The 27,256-nt window shown below is 39.2% G+C and overlaps 1 protein-coding gene across 5 annotated transcripts in view; it reads left to right on the top strand.

Moving 5' to 3' along the window:
- tiam1a (TIAM Rac1 associated GEF 1a) overlaps positions 1-27,256 on the top strand; it is a 121,362-nt gene that overhangs the window by 48,513 nt on the left and 45,593 nt on the right. For 4 of the 5 annotated variants that reach the window (XM_088920093.1, XM_088920095.1, XM_088920096.1 and 1 more), the window contains 6 exons: positions 17,229-17,330; positions 17,926-18,877; positions 20,914-21,367; positions 23,879-24,051; positions 24,841-25,065; positions 26,694-26,879. In XM_088920093.1, the coding sequence (XP_088776219.1) occupies positions 17,936-18,877; positions 20,914-21,367; positions 23,879-24,051; positions 24,841-25,065; positions 26,694-26,879 (1,980 nt within the window). In that variant the 5' untranslated portion in view covers positions 17,229-17,330; positions 17,926-17,935. Of the gene's footprint in view, positions 1-17,228; positions 17,341-17,925; positions 18,878-20,913; positions 21,368-23,878; positions 24,052-24,840; positions 25,066-26,693; positions 26,880-27,256 lie in introns of those variants that run through there. The other variant, XM_088920097.1, reaches the window with a different exon arrangement.

Raw genomic sequence — 27,256 nt, 5'->3', positions numbered from 1 at the left:
CAGCTGTCTGGTTTTCTTTCAGCTCTGGAGAACACTTTCAGACCCAGAATGTGGGATTCCAGCAAGTTAGAAATGAGACAACCGTCATTTCATATTAGAGCTGACCTCTGCGGTACATGACTTAGTGGCAGTTTCCAAAGGGCTAGAAATGGCTAGAACCATGAAGAATGAATCTTTCATTATGTTCCGGCTTTTGCTGGACTAACCTGTTGTTGGGGAAGCAGAATTTCCCGAGCTGCTGAAGGTATTCTTTAACACTTTTCAGTTTGAGCGAGGATTATTTAAATGACAATGTGTGCTTCACAAACAATGGCTTTTCTTGGCTTCTCCCTTTGACAGGGTTATTTCAACATTGCTCGGCAAAGTGTAGCTAAAAAATAAGCTACACTCTTCACAGAAGGGATCTGACTGTCTCTGGCTGAGGATTTCTATGGTTGCAGTTTTACATTTGGAGGTGTAAGGTGGGGTGTGAGGGAATGTATCTGAGAATCGGCTAAAGGACAAAGGAAAAATTAAAGGAACAGAAATAGTGACATGTTTTCTCAAATGGCCTTAAATGATACATGTCAGAAAGCAAAAACCCTGATTACATTTAAAAGAAAAGAAAGAAAGCTCCAGACCTACCTTGCTGTGTTCCTTTTGTTTAGTAGATGTAACCTATTCAGAAGCCATAATGGGTCAAGCACAAAGCCAAAAAAAAAGTTATTTAGAACTCAAGGATTAGTTGAGGAGCCAGAGAAGAAGCTTTAACTTTCAACCCCTCACTTTCTGAGCAACAAGTATCTGATACGTCTCAAATGCAAAAGAGGCAGGGACGCAGCGGCTGAGATAAAGGAGGTGATGGAGGAGAGCCGAACTGTTAAGCAGCACAAATCCTTCAGGATGGAAAGGGATGGGAAACCCCTTACCATGAATGAGACTGTAATCTGATCCCACTGTATGTGCTGTGTCACGCACTGCTCTTCAGGAGTAGAAGGAAATCACTGATTCCATCAAAATTTCCAGCAGCCTAATCTCTATGTGCACTCTTAAAATTTACATCGTTATCGTAAAGATCTTTGATCCATGTTTGATGCAATTATCACACGTCGTCAGTTTGCAGTGCCCTTTTTTGTGCAGATTCACTGAGCCACAGGCCATTTTTCTTCCCAGGTTTTAACTGCTGTTTTTTTTTTCCACCAAAATGAAGATATAGAGTAAAGTTTTTTGATACATAAAATTGTAAACACTTTTGGGCTTTGAATATATGACCCTTTGGTGCAGAGATCTTCATCTAATACCTGAGGAAACAGCCCACAGAATTGACAAGTGTCGCATGAATCCTTCAGGATACTAATTTAAAAGTTACTTAAATACATCAAATGTTTCTTATTGATTATGTGATAATGTAAGTTTTTGCCAAATATAGACATAGAGGTCTTATGTAGTTCAGGTGGGTAGCTGCGTCAGCTGTTGACACCTGAAGAAGGCTCCACAGCCGAAACGTTGTGTTTTCTTTCTTCTCTTTTCAGCATGGAATTAACCTATTATGTGTTCCATAGAGGCCATAGAGGCGCAGTGGTTAGCATTTCTGCCCCTCAGCACCTGGGATGCTATCTGTGTGGAGTTTGTATGGTATCCCACTTTCTATACTTGTATTTCCTCCGGGTGCTCAGTGTCCTCCCACAGTCCAAAGACCTATTGGTAGGTTACTTGGCTTCTTGGAAAACTGGCCCTGGTGTGAGTGTGTTTGTGTCTGTGTTTCTGCCCTGTGGTGGACTGGTGTCCTGTTCTGGGGTGTATCCTGCCTTATACCCATTGCTTGCTGGGATAGGCTCTGGCTCCCCTGCAACCCTGAATTGGATGGATTGGAAATTGGATGAATTTGGCTAACTGTTGTAACCTTAGGGTTGGCAAAAAAATAGTGCTTGGACTTGGACTGTGTGATTCTTTTCTCAGCGTAGCACTGCAGCACCACACTGAGCAGCTTTCATAAGCTCACAGGTACAGAAGGATGGTTTTAATCTTCTGTTTATGCAAGTAAAGTTCAGAGAAATCGGACAATAATGTATTATTATATGGTATTATGAACATGGCTCTGTATGTTTTTAACATGAGTCACCAACATTTTATTTTATTGTTCAATGAGAAAATGTTTTTGAATAAATTAATTTTAAGCCACTGGAATGTTTTAAATGCAGTTTTCCACTCTCCTGAAATGGAAAATGTTTGGCTATGAGCCTTTTGTATGTTGGGGTTAGAAGGTAACTGCTGGGGTGTTTTGAGTCTAGATATCTGACAGTTACAAATGAATGTTCTGTTTTTTGCTCAGCGTAGCTTACAATGGACAGTGGTCCACATCAAAAGACTCCTGAACAGTCTGGCACAATAGAGCACCTCTGAAGACAGGAAACACGGGCACAGAGACTGCCCTATCAGTGTGCCTCCTTGTGTCAAAGGGTTAAAATCCAGTGGAGGGTCATTTAAGATAAACCACCTTTGATTCTATCTGCATTGCATTCACCCTCTAAAGACATTAGTTCTAATTTCTCAATTTTTAAGCAGTGGAGGTTCTAAAGGAAAATAGCTGCATATCACACTTAAAAATAGAACATTATTATAGATATGCTTTTATAACCCATATTATATAAATTTCTGTTTCAAATGTTAAAGTTTGAAACATACTGGGCTTACCAAAGTTAAATTATGTCTAAATAGCATTTCAGCATCTTGCAGGGTATACAAATTGTTCTTATTAATTAGTGAAAAGTAAAAGTTTGATGTGGCACATGTGTTTTGGGATTTTATTTGGAGAAATAAAACAGATCTGTTCTGTGTTATTTCATAAATGTGTTGTTTCCTCTAAAACTGGTGTTCAGTGTCAATTATGGTGTTTTACAGACATGTATACAACATAAACATACTTTCATTGTTTTCCTAATTCCCTAATCTTAACTCAAATAAAAAATGTGGCAGCAGTTAAAAATCCAGCTTGAGACTTAGCCACTAGCAAAGAACAAGGACAGATTGCAGTGCATTTTTATGCAAACATAGAGCATTAAAGCAGCATAATAATACAAAGAAGAATCAAGGAAAAAATAGGAAGAACATATATAGAAAATAAAAACTCATTTGAATATTTGACATGTATAGTGAAACGTTAATTAAAGATGAAAGCCAACCAATTATTGATTGTTTTGCTCAAATGTCTGAGGAGTAATTAACACATCAGGTTCTCAACTAAATGAAATCTCACCAAAACAGTCGAGAACCTTTCAGAAATGGAAAAGTAATATGCACGTTTAACACAATACAGTTTTCTAAAGGAATCTGATCCATTACAGAATTGCATGTTTCCTCTTTAGGATGGTGGTCATGGTGGAACAGTGCTTAGCATTGCTGCCTTACAGCATTGGGGTTCTGGGTTCAATTCTGGACCAGGGGTGCTATCTGCAGGCAGTTTGTATGTTTTTCCTGTGTTTGTGTGGCTTTCTTTCCACAGTCCAAAGACATACTGGTAGGTTAATTGGCTTCTGGGAAAATTGGCCCTAATGTGAATTGTTAGCATGTCTGTGCAAGCCTGGGATAGGCTCTGGCTCCCCCTTGACCCTGAATTGGAAAATGTGGTTAGAAAATGGATGATTGGAAGGATGTCCCTGCTTTATTTTCACTCATCAGAATGTCCCTTTTCAGACTACCATATAATATTGACAGAGGTAGTCCAGTTCATACTTCCATTACATGTACTCTGTGAAATATGGCTCTTTATTTGGGGGAGGGGAATTTTTCCGCGCATCGAAAGTCTACTGTTTGTATCCATAAGGATTTCATTTTAAGGGAATATCTTTTGCAATACCAGAAGTCCTGGTTTTCTGTGGAGGAAAGCCTAGGTTTATATCTTAAGTGTGTGTATATATATTTAATTCTACAATACCTATGCCCACTGTGACATTCCTACTGTCTGAAGTGTTGTGTGAAATGAGGAGCATTAGGCAAGTGCAGGTGTAGGTTATTTGCATTCTGCTTGTTACAACAGGTCTGAGTATTTGTCAAAGGGGAGTTTTCAGGAATAAAGAGCCTGGCACTGTCAGACATTTAAGGGATGACCAGAGGGTGAAAGGATTAAAGGATACTTGAGTAGGGGACGCAACTGAGGCCGGAAAATTAGTCATGTTACAGCAGTCCCACCACAGATTTCCCTCATATACTGTAATTAAAAAAGAAAATAATCTCTTCTGTTAACTTAAGTGGATGTTTCACTTTTAATTAAGAACATTAATAGTATGATTGGAGAGCTCAGGTCCAGACTGTAAGGTAAAACAATGAATAAATAAAGCAAGAAAATAAATAAAAGCATTTTTCACATATACTCTATTACCCTGTCTCATATCAATATTCTTTGGCCTTTTTAACTTATTCACTAAGAGCTTGTGCGCGCTTGAACGCAGTGCTTTGTTTTTAATGTGTGTTAATACTTTGAGGTTTTACGTCTGTAGCTGTTAATGTGCCGATGTATCTCAAAACAGAGCCTGAAACTTGAAGTCCTCTCCAACAAAGAAGATCTTTATACAACGTCATAGATGTTCACGTGCTAATATAGTACTTCTATGATTTGAGACTAAAATCCAAACAGCCTGAAAGCTTTAATAATGATGAATAGTCAAGCATTTATTTAGCTCTTAAAAAGAGTTGCCATTAGTGAAATTACTACAGAACTGTAATTAGTAAGTTGTCATATGTGGTTTGATTTGAGGGTTTTGAGACTCTTTGTAAGTTGTCATCTTAATTTAGGATGTACCGCCTTTCTGTACATTCATGGGCAACGGTAATGGCAGTTTGCTAATTGATGTGACAGAGGAACTCACACATTCTTTCTGATGCTCATATTGTTTTGTTGCTTTGTGCAGGAGCTCTAGTAAAAAAAGAAACAGTGTGCTTAGGGTTGGGAAGTACAAAAGACCTAAAATTGTATGTTTTTTCCCTAAGCAGATGGACAAACACCACTTAGGTCACAAGCCAAGACAAAGTATAGAAGGCAGGTGTTTCCATTTCAGGATTTCTTTATTTGCTGATTTTCAGATGATTATGGTATTACTGCAGTTCTTTATTCTTTAAGCAGAGATCAGGTAGAAGTCATTAAGATTTCTACAATGCTGAACATGTCCAATTGAATTCCAATAGAAATGTTTCATTCTATCCTGGTGCACAATGGCAGGCCTATTCAGCAGAATTTCCAGCTGACAAGGTCAGTGCATCATTGTATCCCCTGAAAAATAAAAATCCACATGCAAGATCTGAAAAGCAAACAAACTTGTATTCGTTAAACTTTAAATTGTGTAACCATTTCATTGTTTCTTTTATTAAGATAAATGGAGACATACTGCCATTAGTAATATAGATGTAAAATTCATTATTGCATAATTGACCAGATGTTGGCAGATGTTCAAAATGCTATTGTTGTGAGCTTTCTTCCAGTAGCATACAGCCTGTATATCAGATTGAAGTCAGACCATCTACAAGTGCCAAAGATAGAAACAATCTACTCATCTGGGTTTTGATTGAAACAGGGTATTCATGAAGCAGTGGTGAGATTTATAGCACTGATGGAGATTTTAGTGTGGTGGAGGCATGATGTGATTTGCTGCCTGCTTACCACATGCTGATAAAGTGGTATTAATCTGTATTACTTTACAGAAGCCTTTACTTCTCACACTGCATCAAGCTTGGATAATTGCAAAATCCTGGCATGACCAAAAAAAAAAATGTTTTAAATGAATTGAATTTTTGGGGATTTAAGCTACATTGGTGCACAACTAAGGTGTGAGTAGTAAATGAATCTTTTTTAAGGTGGCAAAGAAAATGTTTTATAATTTACCCCTGAATGGTGAAACCACATTTTTCGTAATTTTTTTTATAAAATAAGGGCAATTAAAGCTACTGCCGTATGGTTTTCATGTGTAAAAGATGTAATATGTACAGAATGCTGGATGCTATCATAAATAGGAACTGTAGGTGGTAGAGTTTCTGGATTTAGCCAGCAAAGGACCAATACCTTTCATTTATTGGTTCAGAAACCTTCTGATTTATTGGTTTAGGAGTTCTAACAATTCAATGATAATCAAGTACAGTCATTAATGCAATACATAGTACAGTAGTATATAACAACAGACTACTAGGAGAAAAAGGCTCATGGAGATATTGCAAGCTCCTGTTAAAGACAGCAGGGGATTGATTCCACTACCCAAGTCAAATTCCTCACTAGATGAAGAGATCGTTTTTAACAGCAGGGATCCAGTCCTCATCTGTGAATGAGCAAGGATGTTCAAAGAGTTTCCACCAGCCAGGATTATTAGATCAAATTATCTGACAATTATAGGTTGTCTTGTTTCACTTCTTCTTTGTGGTAAACTCTGTGTAGCTCTTTGAGGGAGCACATTCAACTTTAATTCTTTTAATTCATAAGCAGATTTGTTTTTTTTAAAAAAACAACAGAACTGACATTTGTGTTTTGTTGTGTCCTCCATTTGAGAATTGCCACTTGATTAGCACATTTGGATAACTGGTGGCACGGTGGTGGAGAGGTCGGCATTGATGCTTTGCAGCACTGTGGTCCTGGGTTCAATTACAGATCTGGTGTGCTATCTGTGTGGAGTTTGTATGTTCTCGTTGTGTTTGCGTGGATTTCTTCTGGGTGCTCTGGTTTCCTTCCAGAGCATCTGGAAACATAGTGGTCCAAAAACATACTGGTCGGTTAATTGGATTCTGGGAAAACTGGCCCTGGTATGAATGTGTGCATGTTTGTGTCTGTGTGTGTTCTATGATGGACTGGTGTCCCATCCATGGTGTACCCTGCCTTGCACCCGTTGCTTGCTGGGATAGACTCCGGTTCCCCTGTGACCCTAAATTGGATGAAGTTGTTAGAAATTGGGCGGATAGATTTGGCTAAGAGTAGGATTGCATGCTGCTTTTCTCAGTGCAACACTACAGCACCCCAGTGAGCTGCTTTTGTGAGGAGGGCCTGTTAAGCCTCAGGGTTTGCTGTGATGTGGAAACTTGAGGGTTGAACCCACCAGTCCTGCTGGCATTTTCCCACTTGAGCGCCACACCTCAGGGATTCATCCTGGTCACACAGCTGGTTAATAAAGGTTTGAACCAGCTGTCTCTGGATTGTTAGAGGATTATGTTCCACTCTCATTATGTTGTGTCTTGCAGAAAACACTTTGCACTTTTGCAAATCGTTGCCCTGCTGTATTAAGTTTATTTTTTAAATACTTAAATATGACTTTTTATGTTATGATATTATGTTTTTTTTTAATTTCAGGATTTCTGTTTACACTTTCTAGTATATACTTTTTCATTCTAGGGGAAGATGGATAAATTGCTAGCGTTTATAAATATATTCCTTGTTTGAAGACGAGGGACACAGGAAATAATTTCTTCTCATTTAATGGTTTTTCATTTCCCACTGAAGCACTGATTCAATAGATGCCAACTCATGTTGTTTATTGGAGACCCCCTAGATAACAAATGTGTGACTGAACACTGCAGTGTGATTTAGTAATATAAGCCAGCTACTGTTATATATTTTAAGTCTTTTTCTTTGAGGGTTTCCTTAATCTATGTTGGGTAAAAGCAGGCTTAACTGCAGGGATAACTACATCTTTACTACTGGAAGTGTAAGGGATTTTCTTTACATTTAACAAAGTTCAGGATGAGAGAAACATTGTGGATTCTGCAGTGTGCCGCAGGGAAGCCACATGTTCTTTGGGTAATACCTTTGTTTTTGGCATAAAATTCCATTGCAAAATAAAGTAGTCCCTGTTTGGGTCAATTTAAGGATGCCACTTTCCTTGGTTGCTTTGCTGTTGCTCGTAGTAATACTTTTACTGTTCCAACATGTTTAAGAAACATGCTGTGAATACAGCAGCGGTTTTGTAAGTATTTCTTTATTCATTTAGAAATGATAGCATGCTACAAGCTCTTCAGTGCATCTCATTAAAAGTTTAAAACAAAGCCTTTCCCTTTTCACATTTATTTATGGCTCTCCGTTGAGTTTACCAAAACAGTGGCCTTTAGTTCATGTATCCGGAACAGGAGATTTCAGATGTTGCTCATCATTTTGCATATGAAAAATGAAAACTGCTGTTCGGCAGAGTATAGAAACTGTTTCTTTTTCTTTTGGGGAACAAATTTCCGAGAAGCTTAGTTATTAATGGAACTTGTTTTGGAGTGAAGCCCTATGGTCCAGAGAATGCTGGTCAAATGACAAGGCCCAGCCCTGAACTACTGTCACTGGGATTCTCCCTGTGGTGTCACACAAATGGCTGATTTGTGATCTTGTGCTGTTGTCAGTATAAGTCTCATCACTCTTCCAAATTACATTAGCTTTCCTGAAGGCACCTTAAATGCCTGCAGCTGGAAAGATTGTTGATGGATCAGTTCTGTGCTCCTTGTGCTCTGTGAGGGATGTTACCATGAGCCAAGCTGACTAACAGCTTGTCTGATTTATTTATTTTTTTACATTTCTGCATGTCTTTCCAACCAGTTGTGAAACATCTAACCTGTTTGCGTGCATTGTAACTAGTCATTGTAGATGTTCAGTTTACATTCAGCAACTGCATAGGTAACAGCTTTTTTATGTTTTGTGTTTGGGTGTGTTTCAGGTGAAGTTCATTAATGGCATTGTATTTTGAATGAATTAGTTTAGAAACTTTTCTGTAGTACTTTTACCTGTGTTTTGCAGGAGGTGTGTTCAAACTAATCAATCCTGCATTGTTTTGCTAATGAATTTGGCCAAGTGTGAGCTGTGACCACCTACAGTAGTGACAAATATTACTCGCTGTAATCCTTTGTTGTGGTCACTCATGTTTTTCCCTCCTGGTTTCTTTGCTTTGGCTACATGTTGTGGCCTGAATTGGATACAAATCTTTGGGAGCAGGCCTACAGGCCTCCAAGGCGACTGCAAATGCAGACCAGTCACAGGTTCTATGCTATGCTGTCTGAGACCCCAAATCTTCAGGCTCACTGGCAAAACCAAGGCTGAGGGGCCACAAGGTGCTCTTACCAATCATGGCCTCCTAATAATCCCCATCTATGAATTTGATTCATTACTCTGCTTTCCTCCCCACTGATAGCTGATGTGTGGGGAGCGTTTTGGCGCACTATGGCTACCGTCGCATCATCCAGGTGGATGCTGCACATTGGTGGTGGTGAAGGGGAGTCCCCATTACCTTTAAATCGCTTTGAGTGGAGTGTCCAGAAAAGTGCTATATAAGTGTAAGCAATTATTATAATTTCTATTATTTATTATTATTATTATTATTACTGTCAGTGCTCTTATGCCACCAATTCCTGTCAAGCAACACTGAAACTCCTGTGCAACACCCCAGCTCTTAATGCTGTGCTTGCTGTTTTCTGTGGTTTTGTTGTTGTTTCATGCTACAGGTATACATCCTTTGCATCTTGACTGGATGCAAGTGTAAGTTGCTTTGGATAAAAGTGTCTGCCAAATGAATAAATGTAATGTAATCTTTACAAATCTTACCCCATGCTAGCTTGCTTTTCTGTATTTTTATATTTTAATTTCTTGGACTAACAATGTTTAAAGCTGTATGGTAAAATGCGGGAATTAAAAAAAATCAAGTAAAATAGAAGTTTTTCTGTTTTTTTCTGGTAATAATTTAGACTACAACAAGTTAAATTCTAACTACTACGAAATTATAGATATAAAATAATAGTGTACACTAAATTTTAGTGTTTGGTGTTGACTTGCCTGACTGAGGAAATGACAGCTGTGGCAATGAGGTCAGGTTTGCCAAAAACCCCACTTGCTTGTGAGGAATGAACCAGGGAGTCTTCTGCAGTAGTGAAGATGAATGGTGAAATGGGCTGGCAGGAGAAGTTTAAGAAAAGATGTGCGCAAAGGGGTGATCAGCAGGCAAATATTTTACTTAAAAGAGCAGAGGGTGAGATCACAACAATGGGTTTCTCCCAAACTTTTATTTAATGGTGTGAAAGATGGGATGAATTGGTTCTCCAGATAGCTACCTGTGATTTTCTTCTTAACCCCTAGGTTGAGCTTTCATGATCCCTCCCTGGTATTACCTTGGGATGTGATGGGGACAAATAACTGGGGTAAAAAAAAAAAAACATTCAGTAAGTTCTGATTGTCTCTATTAAATATATTTTTTTTAAAGTAAGGATTTTTGAAAAGGCATTATCCAGTATATAATGCTATTTGCTCTAGCAGATAAAAGTATTTTGGAATGGTTTTGAATTTGATTGGATTCCCCTTTTTAAAAAAACATTTTTGCTCAGCTGCTCTATGCTTTTTTCTTGCTATAGTCAGTAATAGCCTTCACTGAAACACATTTTGCTCTGAATCATAGGTCAAGGTACATTTTTCTTTGCAAGAAATATCTGTCACTCCACAAAGGATAATATTTTGCCATATGGTGCCCAGAGAATATATCATAGCAAATCTCACATTTTATAGAAGATAAAGTAAACATAGGTCACTTTTGCTTTTCATAAACATATATTTTTGTACTGAACTAACAATTAAAGTGCAATTTCATTTTTTTTAAAGCAGACCAGGTGTCGTTTTAATTGGAAGAGTTGTCCATGAGCTTTTCTACTGAGTTACTTTTCAAATCAAATTAGTAGCTCTACATTTTCAATATGGAGATATCACACATAATGGTGAAATCATATGTAGTGTTACTTAGCCTTAATTCTAAATTAAACTCTGTGTTAATAATGGTAGAAGTCTTGGTACACTTTTGATGAATTTGCCAGTAGAAATATGGAGCAGTGGTTAGAGCTCTGGATTTTAACTGATAGTTGTGGGTTCAAATCCCAGGTGCAGCCCTGCTATTATATTCTTAAGTGTGGTTCTTCACCCAATGTGCTTCAGTAAAAAGCACAACTGTATAAAGGTACAAACACAAATCGCTTTTGATAAAAGCATCTGCCAAACGAATAATAATTTTTCTTGTCCCATGCCTTCTATTAATTAGTGTATAAACTTATTTTCTGGCATATATGCACAACAGAACAGAACAGAAGCATAATTTGGTTTGACTTGTCTGAATGCAGAAAATCAGACTTTGAGTGGAGCCCAAACTGAAGCCAGTGTGATATTGGGAGCCTTATTCCTTGTTACAGCAAATTGTCCAGTACTACCCTTTTAGCATAGAGGAGCCTAACATCACCCTGCAGACTGGTGCTTTTCATCAAGGCAACTGCTTCCTCAGGTACATGCCGAGATTGCACAGTTTTGAATCTGATTTATAGTCTTCAAGTACATTAAGATCCTCCATGTTGCTTAATATTGATTTTTGATTTGCACTGCTTCTGGCATATCATTACTTTCACAGGCCTGTTATGTGGAGAGAAAAATCTGCTAGTATACTTTTTTATACATTTCTCTAAAACGTATAAAGTTTTAGATAAATGCAAGCACATTTGGGAAGTTATTTCCTTATTGATCCTAACTTAGTTTATTCAAATGTAGCAACATACTGAATGTGCTAAAAGCTTCACAACTAAACTGAGGCTCTGTCATTTTCTTCACACTTCACACTGAATATCAGAGCATTCAATAAATAAAAAAAAAAAACAATCTCCAGTCTCCTGGAAAATCATTCATGAAGATCTTTGTCATTTATCTCTTCAATGAGAATTTGGAATTGTTAGTAATTCAGTGCTCAAGTGCTAAGATGGCTATCAGAGCAGTTTTGAGAACATGCTCCAAATGAAGCTGTTCTGATACCAGCTGCGGCTGATGAATAATGCAAGGCAGCAGAATTTCAGAAAGCTGTTCTTAGCCTTACAAAGTCTGACTAGTCATTTATTGCTACATCTTGGGTCATATTTTTGCTGAATCAACGGTAGAAATAATTACATTTTAATAAAAGAAATAATTACATTTTAATATATTTATTGTACTGATATAAATCCACATAACATTAGATTTTTTTCCATATAACAGTCTTCCATTTTATTTTTGAGAAGTCAATGACTCCCTTAACCTCCTTTGAGGTGCCTCCTCTGGCCTTAAATTCTGGCCCACTTAGGCATCGTGACCAACACAGCATGGAATTTAAATGCTTCTGTTTTAAGTAACAGGAGAGAGGAGTACCTAGGTGCTGCCCAGGTAATCTGCATCCAGGAAGTCCCTTCAAAAAGCTACGTGCTGGTCACAGATGAGCAAAATGTGGAGAAACCATGGGGAAAAAAATACTTGACTGTATTTGGAAGGATTTCTGCTTGTTTTTCTTCAATAGGAAGATGCTGTTTTCAAGGGGTTGCTGTGCATTGAACACCACCATGTGTTCTCATACCTGCACTACAGAGGAGAACGCTGATAGGAAATGATGAAGCACATTTTCATTGAACTTTTTAACAATGGTGCGTTGATGGTGAAAGCTAAATGAAGGAGAGGGTGCCAGAACAACAATGAGTTTTGCCAGAAAATTCATCATTAAGCATTTGTTTGGTAACACATTAGTACAAATTAGACTTTCAGTCAGTCATTTAAAGAGCACAATAGCATTCCGATTCACTAAGTGGTGTTTGAGAATGTAACACAAATTTGACTATGCCTATGAATCACCCCAGACAAGTCTGGAACCCCAGACAACAAGTTGATGTCATTTTTGGATCAGACCAAAACTTTGAACTAAAGCAGGAGAGGAAACCAGTCAGGATAAATTGGAAGAAAGGAATTGTAATATATAAAAATAGGGTCAGCTCTGGCTTATATAAGACTTTTAATTGTGCTAAGCTTGACTGACTATGCACAGTGCAGAGGCATTCTGCCATTTACGGGGACATGGTGACTGCACGCAAAAGAGGACAGCCGGTTCTAGGGAAAAACAAATGTTTGTTCTTTCAGTTTTTCTTCTCTTTCATCTGAAAAGAAGCAGCCAACTGCTGTCACCATAGTGCAATCCAATCTCTCAACCTGCAAAGCAGGTACAGGAGCGGTAGAAGGATTGTTTTCCTATGTGGAGATAAAAAAAACAGCCATCAAGTATCATCTGTGTCTTGGAAGTGTGTTTTTTCTTTTAAGAGACAGTTCCTGAGATTATCTTTATTTTTAAATGAAATAAAAACGTTAAGCTTAATCCTCATATCAAAGCTATCCACAGCGTTGATCTTGGCACCTAGATGTCATGTGAACTGGAGCATTTGGCCCGTCTTTGAATGCTTTCTCTTTTTCTTGAACAAAACGGGCCAAACCTTTTGTTGACACCACTGCAGGACAGCATTGTGGGTATTCTCGGTTATCTTGGAAAGAAAAAAGGAAAGGAGAAAATAAAAACTGAGAACATTTCCACTGTAATACACCATTTCTGTCAGTTTACCTCATATCTGCTTGTGCTCGCTGTACTTTTCTCCTCTTGTTTCACTTTTACTTTGCTGCTCTTTGAGCTCATTCCACAGTGGGAGCCACACGGCTTTTCCACGTGGAGGTGAAAGTTGTTTTTCCAGTTCTGTACTCATACAGAGCCATTACAGTCTACTGATGGATTTGAAGACACAGGAAAACGCCAGTCTGCTTCACTGGCAATCAGTTCTCATGTCTCAAGTTTTTCTCTGCTTTCTGTCCTCTGTCTCAGCGACTTGCTGTGAACAACACATAAATATTGCAAATTTCATGCAATGATACAGAATTTGAAATTCTGTATCAGAAATCTACACTATTTTTTATTATTTAATGCTTAACGGCCCATTTCTCTGGAAATAGGATTAGCAGCTGTAAAATTGGGTCATGTGGAAGAAATAAACTCATGAGTGGGAGTGTGGTAGGGATTTAACCTTCAAGTTTCAAGATGTTTCTGTTTTACAAAAATATACCAAAATTAACTCAAAATATCACTCACAATGAAATAGCTCCCCAAACAGTTTGTGTCTACCTAGTCAAACATGCAGTCTCTAGTGAAAAGCTTTTCTAGAAAAATGCTTTTCTAGATTTATTTTTTTCCGTCATGCCAGTATTTTCTTTCTGTGTCATATTCATATTAGAATTTTGTATTTAAGTGCAACGTATATGTGGCACGGTGGTTAATAATACTAATAGCTTACACTTATATAGCGCTTTTCACGACTCTCCACTCAGGTAATGGGGACTCCCCTCCATCACTAATGTGCAACATCAACCCGGATGATTCCTTGGCAGCCATAGCGTGCCAGTACACTCACCACATATCAGCTATCAGTGGAGAACAAAGAGAACAGAGGAGAACAAAGTAATGAAGCCAATTCATGGATGGGGATTATTAGGAGGCCATGATTGGTAAAGGTCAATGGGAAATTTGGCCAGGACGCCAGGGTAACACTCCTACTCTTTTTGAAGAACGGTCTGATTTTTAATGACCACAGAGATTCTGCACCTCTGTTTTACATCTCATCTGAATGACAGCGCCTTTTTACAGTATAGTGTCCCTGTCACTATACTGGGGCATTAGGAACTACACAGACTGCAGGATGAGCGCTCCCTACTGGCCCTTCTAATACAGTAGCAACAACCTTAGTGTTTTGCAGGAGGTCTCCCATCCAGGTATTGGCCAGGCTCACACCTACTTAGCTTCAGTGGGCTGCCAGTTGTGGGTTGCAGGGTGATATCACTGCTGGCATGGTATGGCATAATGTTGCTGCCTTGCAGTACTGAGACCCTGGATTCAATTCTGGATCTTGGATGCTTGTGTGGAGTTTGCATGTTCTCGTTGTGTTTGCATGTGTTTCTTCTGGGTCCAAAGACGTACTGTTAACTGTAGGTAGGTTAACTGGTTTCTAGGAAAATTGTCTCTGGTGTGAGTGCATGTTTGTGTCTGTGTTTGCGTGTACCCTGCGATGGACTAGCATCCCGTCTAAGGTGTATCCTGCCTTATGCCCATTGCTTACTGAGATAGGTTCCGGCTCCCCCATGACCCTGTGTTGGATTAAAGATCAGAAAATGGATGGATGAAGCATTATACTGTCATTCAATGTAAAAACACTGCAGATCACATTTATAGTGGCTACTAAATGCAATAATATGAACAGATGTAGTTTTGACACCTACAAGCTTACATAAGGTATAATGAGCTTATAGCCACATTTTGTTTTAAATAAGCTGTCAACTGCTTTTCAGAAATTCTTTAGAAGTATCTTTTTTTTGAGCCAGTCTAGGATGTGAGATGGAAGCATCAACATCTTAACACCTAGAACTAATGACAGGCTTACTTCTTATTGCTTCTATATGTCATCTGTTATCAAAGTGCAGGAAGTGATTTGTTCTGGATTCTCGACAGGGCAGGTGCGATGATTAGAGCCGTGATTTCCATACTTTATCATGAATGTGTCTTCTGTCAGCGTCCTCCTGCTGCGTGTCTTGATATCAACCAGGATGGTGCACATAAAGGAACCAGTACACTAACAGGTTCATTGACCTTCATCACCATTTTTGATCTTCTCCTTTTGTGGAAATAATTTGTTTTAGCAGAGTTTTAGGGGCTGGGATACGTCTGAAACAAATTGCCCAGTCAGGTTGTTAAAGTGCTTACTCTGGGATTCTTCAGAGAGTAGATGGTTTTCTGAGATTAATTCTGCAATATTAGAATGTAAGAAGGGTTACAAGCTAGCGGAGGCCATTTGGCCTACTTGGCATATATTAGCTAACAGCCAGGATATCGGCTTAACCACATGGCTGGGTCCTTGTTCAACACTCCAACATCCCTGCAACAAAGAAATGCCTCCTCTTCTTTGTTATAAATTGAATTCCACATAGCCTGTCTCTGTTCACTTTTTGAGATTTATTTTTATTCTTCCAAAGTCCACTGGTTTGACTTCTTTGTCTCTGCCTTTGAGGATTTTGAATACTTGGATTATCACATGGGTGAGATGGGTTGAATGGCGTCCTCTCATTTATCATTGTTGCTATTGACATGATTTCCATAATCATTGTCCTGCTTTGACCAATCTTAACAAATGTATTCACAGATGTACTGTGGTTGCATTTGATGTGGTATTTATATAGCTAGTGATTTATCTTATTTAGTCATTAGCAGTTGGCTATATGCTGTTGGTGCATCTTACAGAATAAGGCTTTGGATGAAGTAGTAAGGCATAACAAGTGAAAATCACAATGATAAATGTCCCTTCATTCTGTCTCATTTTTATCTTATTGCATTCAATATTTCCAGCTTGCAAGGAAAGAATATTGCATTGTATAGTGCTGGGATTCAATATTTTTTTCATTTTCTTTTATGTTTTGTAGATGACAGAAAAAAAAAAATCTCTGAGGTTCTGCTTAAACGTACACACTGTATGTACAATACTTTATGTTACCAAGGGTTCTCACTGCTACCTTTTCCCTGATGTGTTATGGTGTATCATATAACTCTGCTTTCTCTCATTTTATCCTGTTTGTGTTTGTCAGAGGCTTTAGATATGGTATCTTGTAAATCAGGTTTGTGGCTGGGTTGAGCCACAACTGTCTTGTTGTTGTGTGATTACAACTGTCTTGTTTTTACCCACACACACAGAGATTCGTCTTTTCATCTAAACACATAAGACATTAAATGTAACAATAATAACAATTTTAGCTAGGAGTCATAGTGCCTTGAAGTCTGATTGACACTTGTAGCAGCAATCTGGTTATCTCTGTAGACCAGTAGGTGGCACTCTTCTCTCTCAATCAGAAAGTACAACTCCAGTCTGACAGAGGGCACTACACTATAGGCTTTCAGATGAGCCATTAAATGGAGGTTCTGTGACAGTTTTGGACATAAAAATATCCTGCAGCCCTATGACCAGAGCGAAGTGTGGCACTTTTAGAGCATCAGAGTTTTTTTTCCCTGTGCCCCCAATCTCTCAAGTAAAATAGAAATTAAAACAAGTGGGACTTCTAAGCAAAATAAAGAATACATTTATATGTACATATAATCTAGTAGTAATGAAAATAGTCCTCAATAGTTACCAGAAAGTCTAATTGAAATCATGGCATTTTTCAGAAAGATTTGATGCTATACCTATCATATGCAGGGCAGCACCTACCTGCAATGGAATGTGGCTAGAATCAAAGAACTAAATTCAGCATTGACTTTCATTACATCACATGCTGTTCCAGCCAGCAGTTATGCTTTGGGAATGTGAAATGCAGTGCAGCACATTAACATGAATTTCATAGAAATCACCATTTACTTTAAGCTAAAGATTGATCACATTTTTATTTCCTTCTCTTTTTTCTCCTTTTTTTCTAGAACATTGTGACCTATCTGGCATTTTAAAGGGAAAGACGATGCTTTCTTTGATGTCAGATCCCTGAAGAACCTGGAGATGTCCATAAGCTCACGCCTTTGCAGGTTGTACAGAGTAATTAAACAGTTTTACTAAATTGCTGCAATGTATTTTAACAGAAAGGACCAAGCCATCAAAGAATTTATTTATAGTTATGTATATGTTTATTAAATCCTAATCTTCTTGCAAATTTAGTTTACTTCAAAGCTATTTCTAGCTTAATGAGGTTAGAAATAAGCCACATATACACTGCATGGAAAATGAAATTTTCTGGGCTCTTGGGTTTGTGATATGTTGCTTAATACTGCTGTAGCACAGTAAGCGTACAAAATAACAAAATACCAATTTCTCAGAAAGGAGTGACCAATACTTTAGTGTTTCCTGAGAGCTGAAAATAATCTTCCAGACATTTATGGGGTCAGTAGTGGAAATTTAGTTTGTAAGTATTCAGAATAAGAAAACAGGAATTTGTTTTACACTGTGGGAGGAGTTTGGAACTAATTTCCATTTTGTTGGTGCTGGCTTGAGAGTTTTTAAAGAATGGCTTGGTGGAAATCCAACAACTTCATGTGCAAGATGGGAATAATGCTCTCCTCTCATCTGTGGCATTTCGTGTGTTTTAGAATAGTGCTGATTGTGGTGTCTACATTTTCTTTGCAGAGTGTGAACCATGGGAAATGTAGAAAGCCAGAATGGGGACCACAGTTTTTATGGTAATGACCAGGGTCACTTGTCTCGCAAGCACATGTCCAGATCCCTTCGGATCTCCAGCAAGCAGGCCAGACGCTCCAGGCATGCATCTTCGGGAAAAGTAGAGCACAGGAATTCTGAAACCAGTACCCGGTCAAGCAGCACCCCCAGCATCCCACAATCCCTTGCAGACAGTGGCCTTGAGCCCTTCAATGAAACCAGTATCTTAGGAGATCTTGGTAGCCCTATTTGGGTTGACAGTGTTGCCATGAATCTAAGGCCAGCTTCTTTTCACAATGAGTCATTAGTGGACCCCACTGTGGAAACGGTGCTGACAGCAGCTTCTGTTCCTAGCATGCAAGAATCTCAGAAGAGCAGACTGTTTCAGGGGGAGGCCACTTACATACAAAGGGTGAACGATGGACCAAGGGGAAATGAGAGTTTTAGCTTTAAGAAAAAAAGGTCCAAATCTGCTGATATGTGGCGTGAAGACAGCTTGGAATTTTCCCTTTCGGACATCAGTCAGGATCACTTAACCAGCACAGAGGAGATCATTGACGCGTCGGATGAAAAGGACTACAATGACTGCGAACAGCTCCAAGCCAGCCCACAGGGTATGGAGTCACTGGACCCCAACAACAGGGCCAGCTCTCTGGATGAGCTGTGCGGTCAAAAGAGCCACAATGCGAGAGACTCTCGGAACGTGTTTGGAAAGTATTGCCACAACAAGGGGTCGCGGGAGGCTGGCACATGCATAGAGGTGACTGCTGAAAAGACGCTTTTGTCTTCTGAAGATGACGGTACCTCATATGGGGCTTACACCCTCCCCTGCAGAAGGTCCCACTGCCTGTCAGAGGGCGTGGCCATTCTGCCAGCTGCACACCCAGCCAGCATGCAAGGCAGGAGAGCGCAGACTACACAGGTAAAATAAATATAATTTTTTTGCTGCATTATGTTAAAAGGCCTGCATTGTTCTGTCTTAAGTAATTTTTATTTTTTTTAATTGTTAGCTAAGTAAGAGCACAATATTCTTACATGCCTTCTCTCTTTCGTCCTTTGGAAAGCTAGATAGAGGGTAGTATTTTTATAAGCTTTTGAATCTAAGCCCTGGGCCAGCTGTGCATGCTACAGGAGGAAGTAACTTGAAATGTTCCGAGTATTCAAATTACTCAGTAGTAACAGTTTCGATGAACCTCGAGCCATATTTTCCTCACTAATCACCAGGAAAAAACGTGGTTCTCCATAGCTTACCTTGGTGACTGCCACTGTTGGTGCACTTTGCCTTACTCATCACACTTTAAGCAACACACTTGTGAAATATGTTCTGTACAAGCTATAAACATCATAATACGTATATCCACATTTTCCGATCACCTGGATACAATAAAACTTTTCCCCCAGAAAATGTTTCACCCTAAGACCTGTGATGTGGAAAATCAACACTTATGTTGATAAACACTTATGTTCCGTTCAGTCTTACTGCTGATAAAACTCTTGATGATAGTTACAGTAGGTTGTCAGTGCAGTTTTTTCTAAAGTTACTGGTCAGTTGTGTAAAAGGAGTTTTTAAGAAAGCCATGACTTAACCTCTTCACCCTGATTCGCAGATATGCTCTTACAAAGTCAGGATATTTACAAATATCACATAGAACACATGCCATAGAGATACAAAAACTGAAAAATAAACACATGAACTCACCTGGAAGAGCCTGGTTAGGGGAGAGCAGGTCACATATCTTTATTTTCTTTTAAGTTTAATTATGGGACCTTATCGGGAGTAACCACTTGAAAAGGGGTCCTCCAATACAGAAAATGGTTTGAGAGCCTGCTTAAGATGATTGTGCGTGAGCTCAGGCTTTTGTCTGAACACAAGCAGCGACTACCCACCAATACACACACCCAAGAGATACAATATCTCATTTTCAAACCACAGAAACTTGGGTTGCAGAACGGCCTGTGTGAAGGTGATAGGGACCTTATGAAGGAACATTTGCTCTTTCTTCCTGACAACCGTTCCGCTGCAGCAGTGTTCTGGAGTCAATTGAAAAATGGATTTGTCTTCACAACTCCTTCCAGCCCTTGGCTTATCATACTGTATATAAGATCACACACCTGACCTGCAGCTTTATGACTCACATTCTGTATAAGAAATAATGTATGTTATGCTGGTGTGATGTCAATCTCTTTAAAGACCTTCATAAATGTAACGGTTCTTTAAAAGTGTCGATATAGCAATATTTTTAGACTCTTTAAATTATTCTGAATTCATTTATTTATGATAAGCATTTTCCCTGTGTGCACCAAGAAAATATTTTCCTTATTTAAATAATTTGGTCATATAACTTTCATGTAGCAATTAGTGAATTTTTCTAAATAATACTATTTTAACTGTACAGTTTTACACCTTTGTATTTAACATTACACCTTGTTTTTTTACCAATGTTTATTGGTTTCTAGAATTCACAAGCCTACAGATTCTTTGAATTGGATTTTCATTTGTTATAATGCAGTGTTTTATGGCATTTCTCTTGAGCTGAAGGCTGGAAGGCAATGGGCTTAGTCATGTATTTTGCTGTAAATCTGTAAGAGCGAGAGGAAAACACATCTTGACACGGGAAAGGAGAAGGAAAGGCTACTACCCATGTGTGAAACAAAGTGCTGGGTCACTTTAGTGCTTGATGGAGATGTCGTGGAGGAGTCCTTCCATATTAATATATAAATAGAATTAAATCATACTGTTAACTGCAGCATGAGCAACAAAAAATTAAAATTGATGCTTTTTTCTGCCTCTGTATAATCTTGTGTATTTGACAAATTTCACAAAGGTATAAGTTTTTGTCCACTGATTTGTAAAATTGAGAAAAAGTGATATGAGACCATATAAACTGAAAGTCACAGAACGATGCAGCCCCAGCCCTGAGATGTGAAATTGTTTTTGTGCTCATTTTGTGCTCATAGGATGTTACAACAGGGGAAGGAAGTGAATATGCAGACAGTGGGATTGATGGGGTAACAGCCGGTGCAGATCACAAGTCCAGGCGCTCCAAGGCCATGTCGGCCTCCTTCTCCGTGTGCTCGGCGGCGGGCAGCAGCATGTTCGCAGGGAGCGACAGCGGCAGCAGCGGGGCGGGCGAGGGCGTCCACGGGGTGTACGAGAACTTCCGGCGGGAGCTGGAGATGAGCTCCTCCAAGACCGAGAGCCTGGAGGAGGCCGGGTCGGCGGTGAGCGACGAGCGGAGCAGCGGCACCCTGAGCTCCCCCTGCCAGTCCGACGCCCTGCTGAGCGCCGCGCAGGGCACCGTGCGCAAGGCCGGCGTGCTGGCAGTCAAGAACTTCCTGGTGCACAAGAAGAACAAGAAGGTGGAGCCCGCTGCTCGTCGCAAGTGGAAGCACTATTGGGTGTCCCTCAAAGGTGAACTGCCGCCCTCCTCCCTTCCCGTCAGCTTTACTTGGGTTTTGTTCCCGTTCAAGTCTGTTGTTACCCCACCATTGAGGGAAAAGGGGAAACGGGGAAACACCAGTCTCCTTGGGTTATTCCACTCAAACAGACACCAGTTTCCATGGTAGCAGCATGATGCGGGAATGCCAGGAGCATAAAATTACAATTAATCAGGTGTTTTTGGTGGGATTGACTCCTCTCAAGCTCATCTCTCAAGTGTGTGACAAAGTAATCATTTCATAAGGCTGCATAGGATAAGCCAGGGCAGAGTTTAGCTTAGGGGCTACTGACAAATGACAAGCAATCGTAAGAGCTGTACCTGAGCTGTGCTAAAAGCTTAAATGCTTAAAACAGTTAAAGAATAGTAATGGAAACAGAGGTAACTAAGTTTAAGCATTCCCAGCTTTCTCTGATGCAAGAATTCAAAATCTGGGAAGGTGTTTGACAGAGTCAACCTAGTGCACTTCTCAAGGGTAATGAGTGAAACACAGACCTATGGAGACAAGTGGAAATTAAGAGAAAAGGTTTTAAGACTGAAAAAATAGAAAGCATGTCTCACGGTGTGGAAGCAGATTCCATAGAACTCTTTAGGCCTTTAGGTTTATCAGTATGCTACAAAAATTCAAGGGAACTAGATGGACGCACTGACCTCTTCTTTTTACCCCTTCTTATTCAAAGAGTAGCAGCCCTTATAAAAAGACCAAACTAAAGCAAATCACTCTCAACCGCACATCCAAAAGTTCATCAGTTCCCCTGATACAGACACGTCTGTACTGAAATGTCAGTTGTCGCAAAATGAAAAACTAAATGTGTGAGGGGAGGGTGAGTGAGTGACGTGTACGTTGTCTTATAGTATTGATTTCCCCTCCCATCTTTATTCTTCTCGTTTTGCATATTGTTAGTGAATTTTGGCATTCTTTTTGAGAAATAAATCTGACTATTCAAATGCTACTTCTAAAAATTCACTAAGCAACAAAGTCAGTTTGTCAATTTAGTTAACTTAATTTTTGCATGTTGAGACTATATTTGTGATGTTATTTTAATCGTTTTATATCTCTTACAGATTTAGCGCTGTTGTAGAGTATCCAGCAACGCAAGAGCAATATTTTTCAAAGTATAGCTTTTGTTTCAAGCTATATTAATCACTTGTGTACTTTCATAGAAGATCTGTTTTCCACATCCACCCTCAGACTCATTCAATGTGCAAATAAATTTAGTAATCTTTAGTAATTAATACCTTTGTGCACTACATCTGTTCTGCAATGTATAAATGCTCCTCACTTACCAGAGGCATCTGGTAGCAGTGATTTGCATCAGCTGTGATTTGCATAAAGATGTGTCTTTGTGATTATGTTAGACTGAAGTGAAGACCGGTCACTGTTGTGAAAGGATTATCTCACAATCGACACCCAACGAGAAATCAATCCGTTGCTATAATTACACCCTGTTTTAGAACAAGGTGATACTTATGGGGAAAATAAAAATGTACTGTACTGTCTTTTCACGTCTGCCTTCACAGAGACTAAATTTCCAGTTCTACCTTATTTTACTTTAATTCAGTTTTAAATGGATTTATAGACCTTTTGAGAAGTGTTAAAGGACCACCTTGTTAACTTTGTTTCTCATTTGGTGTTACTCTTTGCTGTAACAACATGAAAAAGCATGTTGTATTAGTATTTTCCTATCAGAATGTTTTTCCAATGCCCTACTATGTTAATATGGAGCACTGTGCTGTAGAAGGTGCCATCCTTCATATGAAATATTGAATGAAGGTCCACCTGCTTTATCCTACCCACGAAATCTGGACTTCTGCAAAATTTCCGTTTGATTCAGTTGGTGAAGAATTTTCTCGCTTTTCCTTCTGTTCTGTATTGTTTTCTGGGGATGCTGGTGTGTAATGGCTGCTGTGTAGCAGCCTGATGGGTGCTGCATGTCAGTGGTAGACAAATAAATGGGTCCCCTTCTCCATGCAAAGTGCTTTAAGATCCATTGGGGTCTTTTCTCTACAAAGATTTTCCATTTGTGTGCATCGGTGTCTTCTCTGCTCTTTCTCATGCCCTTCTTTTGTCTGCATTATAAGACTCAGAGCAAGGCTGACATCCAGAGACCTTGAAAGCTCTACTGAAAACTTAATGCAATACTACTTAATAATACTGACTATGGAGTTAATGTGGATTAATGTGTGTACCCTTACAAAATACCATTCTACACAGAACTCAGTATGTCACATACTTTTATTAAATAAATTAACAAGATTTATCACTTCTAATCAGTGATATACAAGTACTGTATCACTGTAAGTATGACATATTTGCCTTGCCAGTTATTATACAGTGTGTCTACTTGGTGACCCATTGCTAGACCAAGACATTTATCAAAGACCTGATGGGTGAGGTTCAAGGCTAGTGTGGTTCCCCTTGCGTGGTGCACAGTGGCTGCTTGTACTGTTCTCCCTTGTAAAACTGTTCTGCTTTTGTTCCCTAGGGTGTACACTGTTCTTTTATGAGACTGATGGCCGTTCTGTGATTGAGTACAACAGTATCCCAAGGCATGCAGTGTGGGTGGAAAACAGCATTGTACAGGCTGTTCCTGAGCACCCAAAGAAGGACTTTGTCTTCTGTCTCAGCAATTCTCTGGGGGATGCTTTCTTATTTCAGGTTTGGAATCTAACGTCTTCTAGCATCTGAACTTTGGTCTTCAGTACAATATTTAAAATAATGAACAGTGGCCAATTTTGCTTAGGTTTTTTTTAAGAAGATTTTCTTATGTAATTACATCTTTAATTGAATTTTTGAATGAGTCAGCAGCATGATTGCAGCATGATGTAAAGAGATTTTGGAAATGTACAACCTTTAGCTGTGTATTCTTTTTCTATCTTCTTTATAAACAAGAGAGGTTTTGGAGAGTCTTTGATTTGAAAGTTTTTAAATATGGAAATTAGCTAAAGTGTATTTTTCAGGAAACACCCTGAGACATTAGTTTTGCATTCTGCATTTATTTCACACATCTGTAAATGATGAATGCTAACACTGCCAATGTGTAATCACCTTATGTTTTGTGCCCTTACCTTTCAAGTGCTTGATAGTATGAAATTCACTACTGTTTGGATCAGTTTGTTGTGGCAGCTTCAAAATCTTAGCTTTTGGAATCAGCTGCAGCAGCATCTTTTGGCAAAGGGATCGAGTTGGCTGTAACACGGCTCCCTTGAGTCTTTCACTCAGTCCAGGGACCGGTTTGTGTCTTGTATTATTGAGGAACTGTATATTTAATGCAGAATGATGGTGTTGTGCTGTTTCTAAAATGATACACTTTTAGAATCAAGATGTACTGTAACACACAGCTCTTGAGTAGCACCGATTTGACAATTGCGGGCGACACAGTGTAGGTGTTGACCCAATTTTGAAAATGCTAGACCTTGAGTCACTTTTGTGTCCCCCCTGCTCCAGACTTCCAGCCAGACGGAGCTGGAGAACTGGATCACAGCCATCCACTCCACCTGTGCCACCGCAGTGGCCCGGCAGCACCACCGGGAGGACACCGTCAGGCTGCTGCGGTCGGAGATCAAAAAGCTGGAGCAGAAGATCGACATGGATGAGAAGATGAAGAAGATGGGCGAGATGCAGTTGTCCTCGGTCACGGACACCAAGAAAAGAAAGACCATTCTGGAGCAGGTGAACTGACCGCTCAACCCCTGAGCCAGAGCTCTTACTGCTGTGGGCAGAGGTGTGCTGAAGATATTTAATCTGTGGGCATTTATTTCTGTAGGAATTTAGTTTTACAGCTGTGCAAAAAGGGCTTCATGGTACAACAAGGTTGCTAAATAAATGGGGGTTTGTGAGTGACTAGCCCCAAGTCTCAAATTGATTTGAAACTTCAGCAGCTGCCTTCACTTAAGGGGTAGGTGCCAAAGATTCAAATTTCTAATTTCTCAGTCGCTATCTTGCCAATAAGCAACACGGAAATTGAAGTTTTAAAAGCAGTATCACAGAGTCAGATTTAAAGTTTCAAAGCTTCAAAGTGCAACATTGTAGATCAAAGGGTGAAAATGTTTCTGTGCTTTTTCTAAAGCTGCTTACAGTGCACTTTGGTGTTTTCTCATTTTTGTTTTTAAAAATGTATAGGTTGGCCAGCTGGATTCACAATTACAGAATAGTTTGGTTTGGTTCAAACTAAAGGAGATGTTTAAAATTAATTCATATTTGATTTTGAAATGAAAAATATCCTGTCATAAAGCTTACTAATTTGACTAAATAATTTAATACAAGCTCCCTTATGATTCTTGAACTTCCTACCTTCTTGCTATCAGTAAGGATGTTGTAGATCTGCTTCTGTGTCTTCAGCTGGCCAGTGGTATGTGGAAAACTGTTCACTGTGTTAATTAGTTTTCCTTGTTGAAAAATTGGTATCTTAAAATAGAATTTCATGTTATAAACTCACTGAAACAACTATTTTATGTCCTTCACCAAAACAGAACTGTTTCGGGTAAATATGAGACAATATTAATACTTAAAGGGGAACTGCAAGGCTATTTTTAAATTTGGGGGTTAGAAAACATGGGCATTGATAAATGCATTTCAAACCACAATGTAAGAAAATGTACACAGTAAACATAGAAAAAATTTCCTGGCATGTGCAGTGCCATATTCTGCGATTCAAAACAAGGCAACAAAACGTCCGGTGAGGCGGCTCTATTACATTGTAAGCAAGTAGGCTTGTGAATACATCTCTTCTAATCTAATAAAAATATTGCTCTCAACTTTGAGACAATTTTGCGTACAAATACAGCTTCCTTGTTAACTTTGCAAGCGGTTCATGTTGGAACATTTCTGCAGTGAAATGTCTGCTGCACAACCTGTACTTATTCACTCATACATCGCATTACATTAGTCATTACAGTAACTAGTGAGCAGGAAGGGCCGCTTCACATCACAATTCGTGCTAAATCTCACTCTTGCCCGTGGCGAGACCAGTACTTTCACAAAGGTCATGACTTTGTGCTTAATGTGGAATTTTGTAAAATGTTACGATACCGTCAGTAAATGTTTTTTGTTAGCGGTAAAATCACAGGTTTAATTACCGGTAGGAGAAGTTGAGACTGAAGTTCCCCTCTAATACTGCCTTCTGTTAGTGGTGTTGGAAAAAAATGTATCAAATCTGTCTTGAGACAATTAAATAGACAAGAGATCTTTTGAGGAGCTCCTCTTTAGTACGATGCTCTGCAGTCTGCACTGAAATTAGCGTACAACATACTCTCTTCAAAGCAGTTCTCAAGTAGTTTTATTCTTTTTTTTCTTAATAGATCTTTTTGTGGGAGCAAAACCTAGAACAGTTTCAGATGGATCTGTTTCGGTTTCGGTGTTACCTGTCAAGCCTTCAGGGAGGGGAGCTGCCCAACCCAAAAAGGCTCCTCGCTTTCGCCAGCCGGCCCACCAAACTTGCCATGGGACGCCTCGGGATCTTCTCGGTCTCATCCTTCCATGCCTTGGTAAGTGCAAATACCCCACTTAGTGCATACTTGAGCTCCTTTGTCATATACCAACATGTTGGCAGTAGCTGATGTTAAGCATCACCTGTAAGGCAAGCTTTTCTTGGTCACCTGACCTTTTGGGGTCCTTATCTCTCGTTCGATCATTATTCTTCAGGCAGCTCTGTGGGTACAGTAAGTTCAGAAATTATTAGGTGATATGGTTAGCAGCCATATGTATTTGTAGTTTCTGATGAACCTACAAAATTAATAACTAATTATTTTGCTTTTTTTTCACAAGGTCAGAAAACCTTTAGTGAAGTGGCTGGAAAAACTAACTGCACTGAAGTACATTGTGCTGTAATTAAGCTACTCAAGTAGCTTTATTCCCTTTTTTA

Source organism: Atractosteus spatula, chromosome 7, assembly GCF_055471065.1.
Source record: "Atractosteus spatula isolate fAtrSpa1 chromosome 7, fAtrSpa1.hap1, whole genome shotgun sequence".
Classification (NCBI taxonomy): domain Eukaryota; kingdom Metazoa; phylum Chordata; class Actinopteri; order Semionotiformes; family Lepisosteidae; genus Atractosteus; species Atractosteus spatula.
This window is presented reverse-complemented; position numbering and strand designations above follow the sequence as displayed.